General features: G+C 38.6%; 1 protein-coding gene across 4 annotated transcripts in view; it reads left to right on the forward strand.

The window, feature by feature from the left end:
- Positions 1–13,782, forward strand: part of CTNNA2 (catenin alpha 2) — a 953,020-nt gene that overhangs the window by 864,447 nt on the left and 74,791 nt on the right. For all 4 annotated transcript variants that reach the window (XM_044379734.1, XM_044379740.1, XM_026481889.2 and 1 more), the window contains 2 exons: positions 5,452–5,565; positions 13,273–13,454. In XM_044379734.1, coding sequence (XP_044235669.1) covers positions 5,452–5,565; positions 13,273–13,454 — 296 coding nt within the window. The remainder of the gene's footprint in view (positions 1–5,451; positions 5,566–13,272; positions 13,455–13,782) is intronic.

Raw genomic sequence — 13,782 nt, forward strand, 5'->3', positions numbered from 1 at the left:
CTGGGTAGGGTAGAAGGAGGTAATGTCTTGGTGTTAGGATATTTATATTAAAAAAAAAACATAAAAAAAAAACAATAGTTGCTTCTCATAAGAATAACCTTGAAGACAATCTATGATATCTATATTCTTTTATAATATAATTGGAACGCATTAATTTAGTTGCACATGATACTTTTGAAAGCAGGTCGTGGAAAGAGTTAAGGCCTGATAAAAGTCTAAAGTTTAACTTCATAAATCCCAAACTGTGCCTGAAAGATTCCTTGGAGCATTGCAAGATGTTTTAAAATTTCAAGGGAAACACACAGATGTCTCTCAGATATTATGTGAAATAATAGCTGAAAGCAGCCACGCTTTAAATATTAGGTTGGTGTATTCCTTTAATAACATCCTATAGTTGTGAAGCTGGGTTTTTGGTGGTTGCCATGATAAAAAGAAAGCTCAATGGATGTTTGGTTGTATTCCAAGATCTGAGAAGTCATGCAATGTGCAACAGGCACCAGGCACTTGGTTGTTAAGTTTAATCAACTTTATCCATTTTTGTGATCTAACTGCTTAATCAACACAACTTTTAGGTTTGTGGATGTTTTGTTCGTTTTTCTTTTGTTTTGTTTTTAGCTAAGAGGCACCTTGAAATAATTGCTGAGGTGCATTTGAAGCAATAGCGTTTGGGAACCTATGGCTTAAGGGTGTTTTGGCCATTGGCATGCTTGTTTTTATCTCCGTGTTTCAGTTTCCGTATCTGCAAGTGAGGACAGATACTGCCTTAGCTATAAAGTACTAGCCTAGACCTGGCATTTGGTAGGTTCCCAAGAAGTATTTTTCTTTTCTTATCCTGCTGAGATGAAATTTCTTATTACGATCAATTAATGAAATATAATTTGTTAAATACATTAATAATATTATTAAAACTGCAGGGATTGCAGTTACTCATCAGGGCTGGAAAATGAAGAGTTGAAAAGACTTTTGTGACAAAACTGATTTTCCTCTTATAGATTGCTATTATCCAGTTAATTAACAAGGTCCTATAAGGTTCCTAGTTTTGTTTTCCTGTAACTCAAGTAATTAGAAATAACTTCATATGATTTTTCAGAAAAATTCAGTAATTTAGTCTTAGTCATTCATTTATTAAGTATTTGTTGAATGCTTACTAGATTCCCCACACAGTTGGAGGGCCCTGAATGGAAGGATAAACAAAATATAGCATCCTATCTTCAAGAAATTTATATTCCTGTGGTAGGAGACAGAAAATATAATACACAAGGAGATAGAACATGCCAGTTATTGTGCCATGGAGAAAATCGAGGCAGTATAAGGGGATAGATCATAAGGTGGGTATGAGTTTCATGAAGGATGGTCATTGATTAGATGGTATTTGAGAACAGACTTGGAGAAGGAGGAGGAAAGAAGCCATAAAAATATGAGGAAAAATGTGTTCCAGGCAGAGGGAATGGCAGGTGCAGTCTAAGGATCTCATTGAATGAGATGGTAGCCATTGCTGTGTTCTAAGCTGACTTAGCTTGTACAGGGATCGTTACCCTGGCTCTGCTGGAGAGAGTAGAATGTATGGGGAGAAAAACAGAAGTAAGGAGATCAATCAGGAGGCTTCCAGAATAATCCAGGATAGCATCTCTATTGGCCAGTGGCCAATCGGTCCTGACTGTGAGGGGATTTTCTTCTATGTTGACTTTAGGAAAATGTAATTGCAGTGGTATAGCTTCCTGTTTGGGAAATCCTTCTTCATGCATCACCCAAACTCTCCTGTTGCCTCTCCATGTCCTCATCTTTCTGTTCCCAATGAAACTGTCATATACGTTTGAGCCTTTCTTTTAAATGGTCATTAATATATTTTTCAGGTGTCCTAGTGAAACAACTCTAAATCCTTCAGTCTTTTCTCATTTTGCTTCCTTCCAGAAACTGTTGTAGAGAAGACTGAGCATTTGACTGGGAGCCAGAGGAGGGAGATTGTTCCTGTTCTGTCACTGATGTGTGGTGTGACCCTGGACAAGCACATGATGTTCTTGGGCCTCTGTAATAGGCACAAGTTAATCTCATACAGGGGGAGATTTTTAGAAGCCAAATACTTTAATTGTGCCATTTTACAAATAAAACCTACTTTTGCAACCTAACAGTTAGATAATAGACCCAGGGAACCAAGAATAGACCCAAAGTGGTTTTTGATGGTTGTAAAAAGGCCTTCCCTGGGAGCACAGAAAGGCAGAATTGAGGCTTGACCCTCAGTTTCCAGCTTCCAATCCAGTGAATTATACATTTTGGTGATTCTTTTTTACTCTATAAACATTACCTAATGATACAGGTCTTATTATCTCTGGGCCCATTTGCGGACCTTCAGTATTTTTCCATGCCTCCTTTAATGTATGGAGGTCCTTGACTTGACCAACCAAAACATAACACTGCTACTTGTTAAAATGAATAATTCAAAAAATAACAGCATGAGAAGTAGACACATTTACATGCAATTAGCAAACTGCACATGCACAGAACTATTTATATGGGTGGCTTGGATGGGTTTGCTGAATGATTAAGGCACAAGAAAATATTTTAAGCTCATGCATTTGCCTGGTGTTACTTGTGATGGTTGAAAGCATAGGCTCTGGAAACTCCCTCAGCTTGCTAGGTGTAACACCCTGGAAAACTGACTTAACAACTCTGAGCCTGTTTATACAACTGTAAAATGGGCATTAAATTTTTTTGGGGGGGAGGGGCAAAGGGAGAGGGAGAGAGAGAATGTTAAGCAGGCTCCGTGCCCAGCGTGGAGCCTGACGTGGGGCTTGATCCCACAACCCCGAGATCATAACCTGAGCTGAAATCAAGAGTTGGACACTTAACTGGCTGGGCCACCCAGGCACCCTAGGCATTATATTCATTTCATTAGGTTGTTACAAGGATTAAATCCTTTAGCTGAATGCCTGGCCCAATGTGGTTGGTAAAAATTATTTCTATTATTATGATTATTGCAGTTGTTATGAGGTATATATTACTTACTATTGAGTTCACTTTTATCATTTACAAAGCATTTCCATATATATTTTATCCTAGAATCCTCAGACAGGGCAAATAGGAATTATTTCCATTTTATGAGTGAGGTGAGAGAGAAGCAGAAAAACTGTAAGCAACTTACTAAAGACACACATTTTATGAATGACAGCGTTAGGCCAAAAACACTCAGATTCCCCGGGTCCACATCCAGGTTATTTATTTATTTTTTTCATTTTTAAACTTTGTTTTGGTTTCTGAGCCCTAGTCACTTGAATGAAAGCTCATCATCATTAACCTTATGTTACCGGGTTGTGTCTGTCATTGACTCATCCGCTCAACCCACAGATCATTGAAATGTTTGGACACAGTACTATAGGCACTGTCATATTTTCCTTTTTTCTATTGAGTGAGGTTTTTCATTTTACTTTTCTTTCTTCTTTTCAAAAACTAATGATGAAAAGCGCTTGCAATCTTGTCATCTCATCTGTCAGCAGAATTTACCAACTTGCTGTAATTGTTCGGCAGTACATTCCAGAGGAGTGAAAAATGAGCAGAGATTATTGTCTCTGTCCACAATGAAAATACAAGCAGTTATTTGAACCAGGTTCTGCCCACCCCACCCCTGCTTTAGTTAATAAAGTATGGGAACAAAACCTCTTTCTTCCCTCTTTCTTTTAATAATTCTGTGAAAGAAAATTGAACATCTGTAGATGACTGAGCGAATATTAATAAGGTTGATGGAGAGAGAGAAGGGAAACAAGAAGGATATGCCAAAGCTTGGAAATTACTATGTGTAATGTGATATTGGCATGAAGACCCCATTTTATGCCTGTCTGACCAATCTCAAGGCTTCATCAATAACCACACCTGATTAATTACATGGAGGTAGCCAAAGGAACCAGGAGAATAAATGTGTGCCCTTTTGGATGGGGAATGGGGAATGGGCAACTGCATCATCAGTATTGCTGTGGTCGTCTTCTTGCTTTTTTGAAATACAGAGCCCTGGGAGGTGGTGCTCCTTGTATCAAGGGGCAGTTTGTGGGTGACTGTCAGCTTTCAGTCTAATGACCATTGATCTGAGAAGGTCACACTAGTGCATGGCCTCCCCTTCATGCACCATCCTCACCAACTCTGATTCATCTTCTTAGAATTAACAGAGGATGATAGTCTGCAGTACATGCTGTGTGATTTGGAAGGCTTTGAGCAAGGTGTACCCTCTTGTGCCTGTTTTCTTATCTGTTAAGTGGAGAAAATGGTGTCTACATCATAGAACTGTGAAGAAAACTGTATGAATTAGTATTTGTAAAGTCCTTGAGAAAACTGTGATTGGCACATGAGAAGCACTTAATGTGTGTTACTTACTATAGTCATTAAAGATAGGGAGTACTTTTATTTCTGGGTTTATGGACTAATTCACATATTTTCTCTGACACAGAAGGGACAGGATCTTCATGTAACTACTCACTTGAAAGCCGTTCCGTAGCTCCAGTTCTTACCTGACTTATAATGTGAAAAAGATATACACGTTTGGGTATTTGGATCTAAATTCTAATTCTGTCATTAACTAGTTTAGAGACACTGGGCATGCTGTTTCTCAGAACCTTGGTTTTCTTATCTCTAAAAAGAGAATGATCTTTATTTCACTGTGCTGGTTTTAGCTAAATTGATACTATGTATGAAGAGCTATTTAATCCTTGGTGGTTGTGTAGTGATTGGTAGCTTCACTCTTTAAAAGTGTTTGAATGAGTTGATTTCAAAATCCTAAGTAATGATGATGGCAAACATTTCTTAAATGCCGATTATTTGCCAGACACTTGACACAAAGTACGTTACTTCTTCACAAAAATCATAGAGGAACTTTTATGAACACCAGTTCACAGGGGAGGAAACCAGAGCTAAGAGGATTTTGCTAGTGGTCACACAGGGATTCATATTCAGGCAGTCCTGACTCTGGAGCCTGTAGTCGCAACCTGTACACTATACGGTTTGGTGACCACATCAGATATTTCATCTGGACTAAACATTGACTTGGAGATGATCAATTCTTTTTGCTTATTAAGACCAGAAAAGACTGGGAATAGAGCAAAAAGGGTATTATGGACCAAGTATAGGTACAACTTCTGTTGTTAATGGTGATTTTCTATCTTACAATAGATTTCTTTGGGTGGAAAAACACACAAATATATTTTTCTTAAAATTAGCGTGTCATGTCAAGAGCTAAACAGACTTTTTATACCTACAGGAGGAAGTAATAGAGTGTATTTTTTTAAAAGATAAATTGGAGTAGCTTGGTTTTTCTGACTCCATTACAGCCAATACCATCCTTCATGTAACTGCCCACAAGCTCTCTTTCCTGGGACCTACTTAGCTTTTGCAGCCACAAAGTGTATGGGTGGGGTTGAAGATTATCAATTTAAAATATGCTGATTCTTCTCTTTTCCTTTATACCTTTAGACCCCAGAAGAACTAGAAGATGATTCTGACTTTGAGCAGGAAGATTATGATGTGCGTAGCCGGACAAGTGTTCAGACTGAGGACGACCAGCTCATTGCGGGGCAGAGTGCGCGGGTGAGTGGACATCTAGGACTTGGGTTTCATGCACTGGGGCTATGTACACCAGATTGGTTTGAGGGGATTTCTGATCCAGGGTCTTGGAATCCCAGAGATTTATAGCTCAGAAATCTGTGCTTTCATTTGTGGTTGTTCTTAGCAATTCATATTTTATACAGTGGAAATAACCACCACTGCTAATGATTTCTGTTAACTCCATTCTCTCTCCATCACTTGAAACTTAGCAGCCACATAATGCAAACAGCTTAGGAGTATAGTGGATTTTGTTTGGTTTGGGATCATGACTAGATGGTTCAACAGCTAGAGGGCACAGGAATGCTCAGATCTTGCTTTGGCACAGACACCATAGTGCCGCTTGAAGTCACCAAGCTTGTTAACACAAGAGGCAATGACAAGTGGAAACTTAGAGTACTACTTTGTTAATAGCTGGGCAGTTACTATTCCATACTCTGATGAATAAGACCACATCTTTGAAATTGGTTCAAGGACTTCAAAATAGAAGCAGAACTCCCCCACCCCCTCCACAATGCCTACTATGGCAAGGGCAGTAGCCCTAGATCTGTCTGCCATATGATAGAAAAAGAAATTATTGAGATATACTAGAAATATGCCAGCTTAAGGCATGGAGCAGGAAGCAGCAGAACACTCCATGACACACTCTGCCAACACAAGTGTTTCAAAGAGGATTCTGACCAGTTCTATTAACTGTATCTCCTTGAGGGTAGATGCAGGTAATCAAGGTAGGTGTCGGGAGATTAAATCCCTGGGGATTACAAAAGGAGGTGAGATTCTCCTCCCTTTAAAGTTTCAGTTTTTATAGGGTAAAAACAATCCCATTATAGATTGTGGTCTTATTATATTCTCATTAGAATTACTTTCTAATTCTCTATTAAGTTTTACTTAAGAGAAAATAATGTAGAGGAAGCATGAATTTGAGAAAGAGATGGTAATTTAGAATAGTGGCTAGGAAACCCCAGAAAACTCCTACTGGTTTAGGAATTGTGAAAGAAGAGTAGGAAGAGCCAGTCAGAGGTTAAAATAAAGAGAACTCAAAGACTAAGCCTTATGTTGAGTCAAGAAAATCTTTGTGCTAAAACCTAATTTATCTTTCATGCTTTATGTCCTGATAGTCTCATGCAACAATGAAATGATTCACAAGATACAGGTGGACGTTGATAGGGAAAATGTGAGGGTAAAAGCCAGAATATTAAAGATGCACCGGCTTTGATTTCAGACAGACTTGGTTTTGAATTGTCAGGAGTGGAGTGAGGACCATGCTCCATTACATGTTGCTTAATTTCTCTGGGCTTCAGTCCTATTATCTGTAAAATGTGAATAATAGACTTACTTGATAGGATTCTTTTGAGGTTTAATTACTTAATATTTGTAAAATAATGAACACAATACCTGACATACATTAAATGCTCAATAAAGGGTGACTGAAAATTGTCATCCCTTGGAAGATTAATTATTTTGGATCACAGATTGGTCACAGTAGAAAAGTACACAAAAGAATATGAAGCCCCCCACTTGGAAAATCTTTCGTAGACTCTACCACCCCCCCCCGCCATTGAAAACTAAGAAGTTCATTAAGTTGAGAGGCTTTTGAGCCTGTATTGGCATAACACTAAATCAATTCATCCATCAAGTCAGTTCATCTTCAAAATTAAGTAAAACCAGCATTTTTATGTCAATGATAACGGGCAAATTTGAGTACTTCACCCAAACATTAATCATTTCAAAGTCAATTTGATTGACTGACTGCAACTCGGTATTGATACAGCCCAGTATCCGTTGACTTGTTTTCTCAAAGACCAAGACGTATTGTACAATCCTTATCGTACTTTATAATCACCATCTTGTCAGAATGGCATGATCAGTCCCACCTCTTACCAGGAAGAATGCAGTCCCATTGTACTTCCATTCCATGCATCTTACGATAGATATGAAGTCAATTAATATGGGTGGGAACAAAAATCAGGTAGAACCTGGCTATATCATCTATTATTTTTTCACCCGATAGGTGAAAAGACTATAGTCTTTTTGGAAAGATTTTTCAGCATGAATTATGCACATGGTCCAGGATAGTAAGAACACAGTACCCCTATAATCCAGCACTTGCTGATTTGTCTTTGAGATCCATCATGTGGTCAGTGTGATTAACTTGCAGCAGACAGCATTAGTTATTGAGTCAGCCTATTTTAGCCTGTAATTATATGATGACAAATCAGAGACCTAGAATTATGGCTGTAAGTTGGAAATAAGAGGGTGCATTGAATTGCTGAGATGACAGATGGTCGAACTTTTGACCAGAGAAGTATGTTAACTTGGTCAAAATTGTGAAGGAGGCGAAAGTTGTCTTTGACAGAGGTGGTCGCTCTTTGCAGCAGCCAGTCCTTCCCTTATGTTAATGGACTCACTTTGTGTTCTCATTCAGATAAATTCTTCCTCTCTGAAAAGGGTAAATTAATCTAAAAGGAGGTTAAAGTAGGACAAAAGCTTTTAGTATCCACTCCAGCATTTCTCCCAAACTCTGAAATTAGAGTGCTTATTTCCTTTCTGTGTCCCTATCTGCTGCTTCTCTACAGCGCTTTATGGGAGAGGGAGAGGCAGAGAGTGGTCATACCCTGATCTGATAAAACATAGAAGTAATCAGACCTTATGATCCTAGACATGACATTTTATAAACTGTTCCTTCACAGGTTGATGTCGTTAAAATTGGTCAGCGACAGCTCTTGGACACTTAACCTTGGTGATAGAATATGTTATTTGGAGTCACACAGACCTGATTTTAAATATGGGCTTGGCCAGGCAGTATGATTTTGGGCAACCTTCTTAACCTCCCCATGCCTTATCCCGTGTGTGTGTGTTTGTGTGTGTGTGTGTGTGTGTGTGTGTGTGTATGCACAACATTCTACCTCATGATGTCGTTAGGAGAGCTACATGGTGAAACGTATCACAAGATGTATAACATACTGTCAAGTTGACAAAGAAGATGATGATGAGGCTTATAGCATAAGGTAGTTCTTCATTACAAGGCCGGTCAAATAATTTAACCTGCAAGAGCATGGACAATTTAGGAAACCATGGTAGTTTTTACTTGGCTTAATGGAACAATTACCTCAAGTTTCCTATTTACTTCATGTTCTGAGACTGGTAAAAGTCAAAATACCCACACTTTAACTACTTACATTTATTATTCTGCTTTAAAACCAAGTGAATAGAAATGGACACTGTGAGTTTGAGCCCTTTTAATCATTATTTATAAACATTCATGTACTTGAAGCCTAAATGTTAGACTCTTGCTCTAGTTTAAGGAACTAACACTTGTCAGTTTGGAAGCCTGTAGACTTCAAATGTCATTTTTCTCTTTGAGATTGGAAAAATAATCATATCAAAAGCTCCTGAGATTTAGATTGAAGAAAAGATTCCAGACTAAGAAATTATTGGCTTGTTTCAGTGATTTATACTTTCATTTAATGAGCAGAGTTTATAACTTCAATCACACACACACAAGAATGGTTGGCTGTTCAGAGGAAAGGCTGGGAGCCTGGGGTGGGGCGCAGGAAATTTTGTGGATTCAAGTCTCTGATGCAACAATTTGGGGCCCCAGATCAGCCAGATCAACAATCTGTAGAGCTGTGCTTGACTACTGTGCATAGAAGCAGCAGAAACTCTCAGACCACCCCAGGTGATCATCATCAGAGAAACAGAAAAGCTGATTTGTTCCCTTTCCTCTTGGCCATGAAAATCACTTTTCTCATGTTCGCTTAGTTTGAGGGAAGGAACGATTGCATGTTACATATTTTGTATTTAACTTGATGTGAATGTAGCCAGCCTCTATTTTTTTTTCTAGCTAGAACGACTTTAATGTGTTAACATTTCAAACTGCTGAGTTACATTGATAAGACCTAATTAAAACTCATGTGTTGAATTTTAATTTGATTAACTTGCAAATTTCTCAGTTTGTGATCTGCTGTTTATAGATAACCTTTTTTTTAAAAATTCCAGTTTCAGATAAGGTCAATTATGAATTTTTAAAAGTCAGGAGCATTTTAAGAATTTTTAGGAAAAGACTTTGGCTCATCGATAGCTACATAAGCAGAAACAAATGTAATGACACTTGCACCCAAGTCACACACCATTAAGTGCATTACGCGGGTCGAGCACCCCTAGAGTCAAAATAACATCTTCTTTTGCAAATCTGCTTTGAAAGGGCCATTTTTTTCTTCAGAATTGTGCCCTTAGAAAATGTTTGTCAGTTCTGGTAAATTCTCTTGAACTGTGTTGATGCAGTGAGTGGAAAAATGGTTACACAGTCAATCAAAAGATATTTATTGAGCTTCTATTCTTTGCAGGATGCTGAAGCCTCCACCCTAAGGAAGCTCAGAAGTCAGAAGTAGGGCATTGGTAGGAATTAGAGAGTAGAGCAAGGCAATTAGTACTCAAATCCTAAATTATACAGTTGAAGCTCAACGTGATCTAGTTGAAAGATAAGTGTACACCCTTCAATGCACAAATTAACTCTTTTGAGACAATGAAAGCTTATTGCTTTCCGACTGGGTATTGAATGTAGAGTCTGGAGGTCTGCAAGGTAGTTTCCCAGATTCTTCTACAGAGAAGTACCTAGTGAATGGCTTAAATGATGGTGGTGAGGACTTGTGAGGTCTAAGTAAAACATGATCATCAGCTTTTCGTGAGGAGGACAGATTAATGTAGGATAGCATAAGATTATCAGACAAGGATGCTTCAGGAAAAAAGTCCATATTTAACTTCTGCAAATCCAAACCTATCTCAAATGCATTGGAATAGCTGTCTAGTTATTAGTACAATATTGTACAGGTGAGTTTGTAACCAACTCTTTGGTTACATATTAACCACCTTTTTTGATGTAGTTTTTAAAATACTTTAAAATATTTTCCACTCTACTGTGTTTTAAATGCTTAAACTATAGTGTTTGTACCAGTCTGGCTTTTTAAATATGGATCGTAATTTCTGTATATACACATTCACACACATACATATACATACACATACACAGAGACTCACGAGCTAGTTATACAAAGTCACACACATACATGCATGGAAGTTAGTAAACATGGCTGTGTAGTAGTAAGATGTATCCGTGCAGTTAATAGCTCAGGGACACCTTCATACAAATCAAAGACACCCCTTACTCTGGCAGATAAAGCCTCATCTCTGGGTTGCTCAGCCTGGTGAACAATGCTTGTGATTTCAGCAACCCTTGCCCCACTGGGATGGGATCATTGTGCAGTGTCTAACCTGTGCGGTTGTGATGGTGATCTAGTTGTGCTCGATAGTTAATTACGGTGTTAGCTGACCTGGGTTTGAATCTTATTCCTACAACTTATTAGTTGTGTAATATTGAGAATGTAATTTCTCTGGGCCTTAGTATCATCCTTAATAAGATAGGGGTTATAATAGTATTCCTCTTGTAGAGTGATTAATTAAGTTTTTTATATACATAAGCCTCTTAGCACACTACCTGGTATATATTTCTGTACTCTGTCAATCTTCTGTTTATGCATTGGCACATAGACTCTGGGCCTACACAGACCTGGGCAACTAGGTAATAAGCTAGAGAGGTAGCTGGAAAGGAAAACTAATACAGACATAATGATAATATATTAGCAGTAATCCCATATATGCTTTCATTTTTTTTGACAAAACACATTCATTATTTCATTTGATGTCCACCAAAACACTTAGAGGTAATTGCTTACTATTTTTACATCTGAAGAAGTTAAGAATATGATCCAGTAGCAAGTAGGTCTTACCCTAAGTCAGTGACAGAGCCCATTGAGCCCAGTTTTTTCGAGCTTATGTCCATTGATATTTTTATTAGAAATCAACTATCTTGGGTAGGGGGATGGAGTAATTGGGTGATGGGCATTAAGGAGGGCACTTGATGTAATGAGCACTGGGTGTAATATGCAACTGATGAATCACTAAATTCTACCCCAAAACTATATGTTAACTAACTTGAATTTAAAAAAAAAAACAAAACAAAAAAAAAGGAAATCAACTACCTTTCCTTCCAACAATTCATTTACATTGGGAGGAGCTTTCTAATTAAGAAAGCAGAGTTTTCTTGTATGAGTCACTTTACTTGTCCTTTGCAAAAGCTGTAAGTTCCCCAAATCATGCTCTCTTTGGTGAGTACACATATCCCAGAACCAGAGGGCTACTAGTGCTGTCATATTTATCCACATGCTCCTCTCTCTGAATCAGGTTGCACATGGTTCTAAGACGATGCAATGATGTGACGCCAAACATGGCATTCAGGGCTTGCTACATACCTGGTGTTTAACAAATACAATTGATTGTCTTTATTTGTGGTACTTACATTCTGTAAAGTCACCATGAACACTTAATTAGCAACTGTGGAGTCATTGCTTCCAGAGGAAATAGAGGGTTAGGTTCCTGAGAGCTGCTAGTCTCAACATTTTGTTTCAACCAATCAATAAATAATCTTGCTTAATGAATATTTCTTTACAGATACTTTATTTTATAGTTTTGATTCATTATTGTTGAACTCATGGCCAAGAGCACTATAGCTCCTGCCTGCATGAAGCTTATGCATGTATGTTTTTCCATAAGGCCCATCACAGCCTCTCTGCTTAGGGACACTAGGCAGCGCTTGAGCACTTTGGTTGGGGGCTAGGTTAAACAGCAAAATTACCAATAAAGAGCACAAAGATGTGGAAAATGTGGCACCAAACAGACCACAGAAAGGACACTTGTTTAGTGCTGAAACAAGAAGGCAGGGAATTCATTGTTCAACCACATCTGGGAACAGGCTTGTCCGGTGACTCTGTTTTTCTGCAACTCTGTGCCTGTCTGTGAATGACCAAAAGCACCACCAGTATCGATGTTAGGGTTGCCAATAAATTTTAGAGAGTAGGAGAATTTGTAAATAAAGAGTCCATGAATGACAAGAATCAGCTGTAGTTCTTGCTTTTCTACATTCCCTTACCTGGCAACTGTTGAAAGTCAACATTTGCTTCCTAAGCCTACATTTTATCCCAACACAACTTCTTCTACGTACTTCTAGGCTCTGCGGGGAGCTATGGTTATCTCAGGATTTCCACAGAGGAGGTGGAAGAGGGCTGAGAATAGGTATGCCATCCCTGAAATGCCCTGGGTCACGGGATTGTTTGGTGTCTAACCATGGATTCCTTCATTAGTACTCATGGAAAGTCTCCCCACCCCACCCCACTTGGATGCTCAGATATTATTTAAAATTCCTCTTCTTCCCAGAGACAGAAAGCCTTTTTTATTTTTTATTTTTTTTCCTTCTCTGAACAGATTTCAGTGTTGAAAGAGGTGCATTCTTTCATCTGGTAAAAGTTTCCTGAGACCAAATATAAAAATTGTCAAGAATAGATTCTTTTGAACAAACATATGTCATCAAAGCGACACAGAAGTTCTGTTACTGTCAGTGTGCACGTACCTTTTGGATCTCTCTATTTTCTGTGTATAGGAATAGGGACAGGGATTTAGGGGACTTTACCAGGCTGCGCTTTTGCCTTCCTAGGAATGGAGAAAACGTACTTTCTGGAATGGTGGGCAGCCTGTAAACCTTGCCAGGGTCTGGCTTTGCTATTAGCTTGAGGCAGAGTCAACCTACTGACTGTATTTACTTTGTCACCGTTAGTCACACTGTTTCTGTAACCCACACAGGCCATCATGGCGCAGCTACCGCAGGAGGAGAAGGCAAAAATAGCTGAGCAGGTGGAGATATTCCACCAAGAGAAAAGCAAGCTGGATGCCGAAGTGGCCAAATGGGATGACAGCGGCAATGATATCATTGTGCTGGCCAAGCAGATGTGTATGATCATGATGGAAATGACAGACTTCACCAGGTGAGGCCCAGGGACAGGAAGATGATTTTCTCATTAAACCCAGAAGTGTAACAGTGTATGTTAGCCTGTGAAAGCCTGCTGAAAAATTGAAATGCTACGTCAAAGCAAGGTGGTGGTATTATAAAATTTACATGTGTAAGTCAAAACGATCTGGACCTAATTAGCAGATCGTCGAGGAGGACAGATTCATTTTTGTGATTATTATTGTTTTAATTATCCGAAGTCAGTCACAAAATCTAACCCCTGGGGGTTTAGTGACTCATTTCTGTTCTGTGCTGTTTTGCAATGTATTTAAATACCGTTTTGAAGATAGGGGGAAGGATTTGTT

This window comes from Ursus arctos, unplaced genomic scaffold (genome assembly GCF_023065955.2).
Source record: "Ursus arctos isolate Adak ecotype North America unplaced genomic scaffold, UrsArc2.0 scaffold_8, whole genome shotgun sequence".
Lineage (NCBI taxonomy): Eukaryota > Metazoa > Chordata > Mammalia > Carnivora > Ursidae > Ursus > Ursus arctos.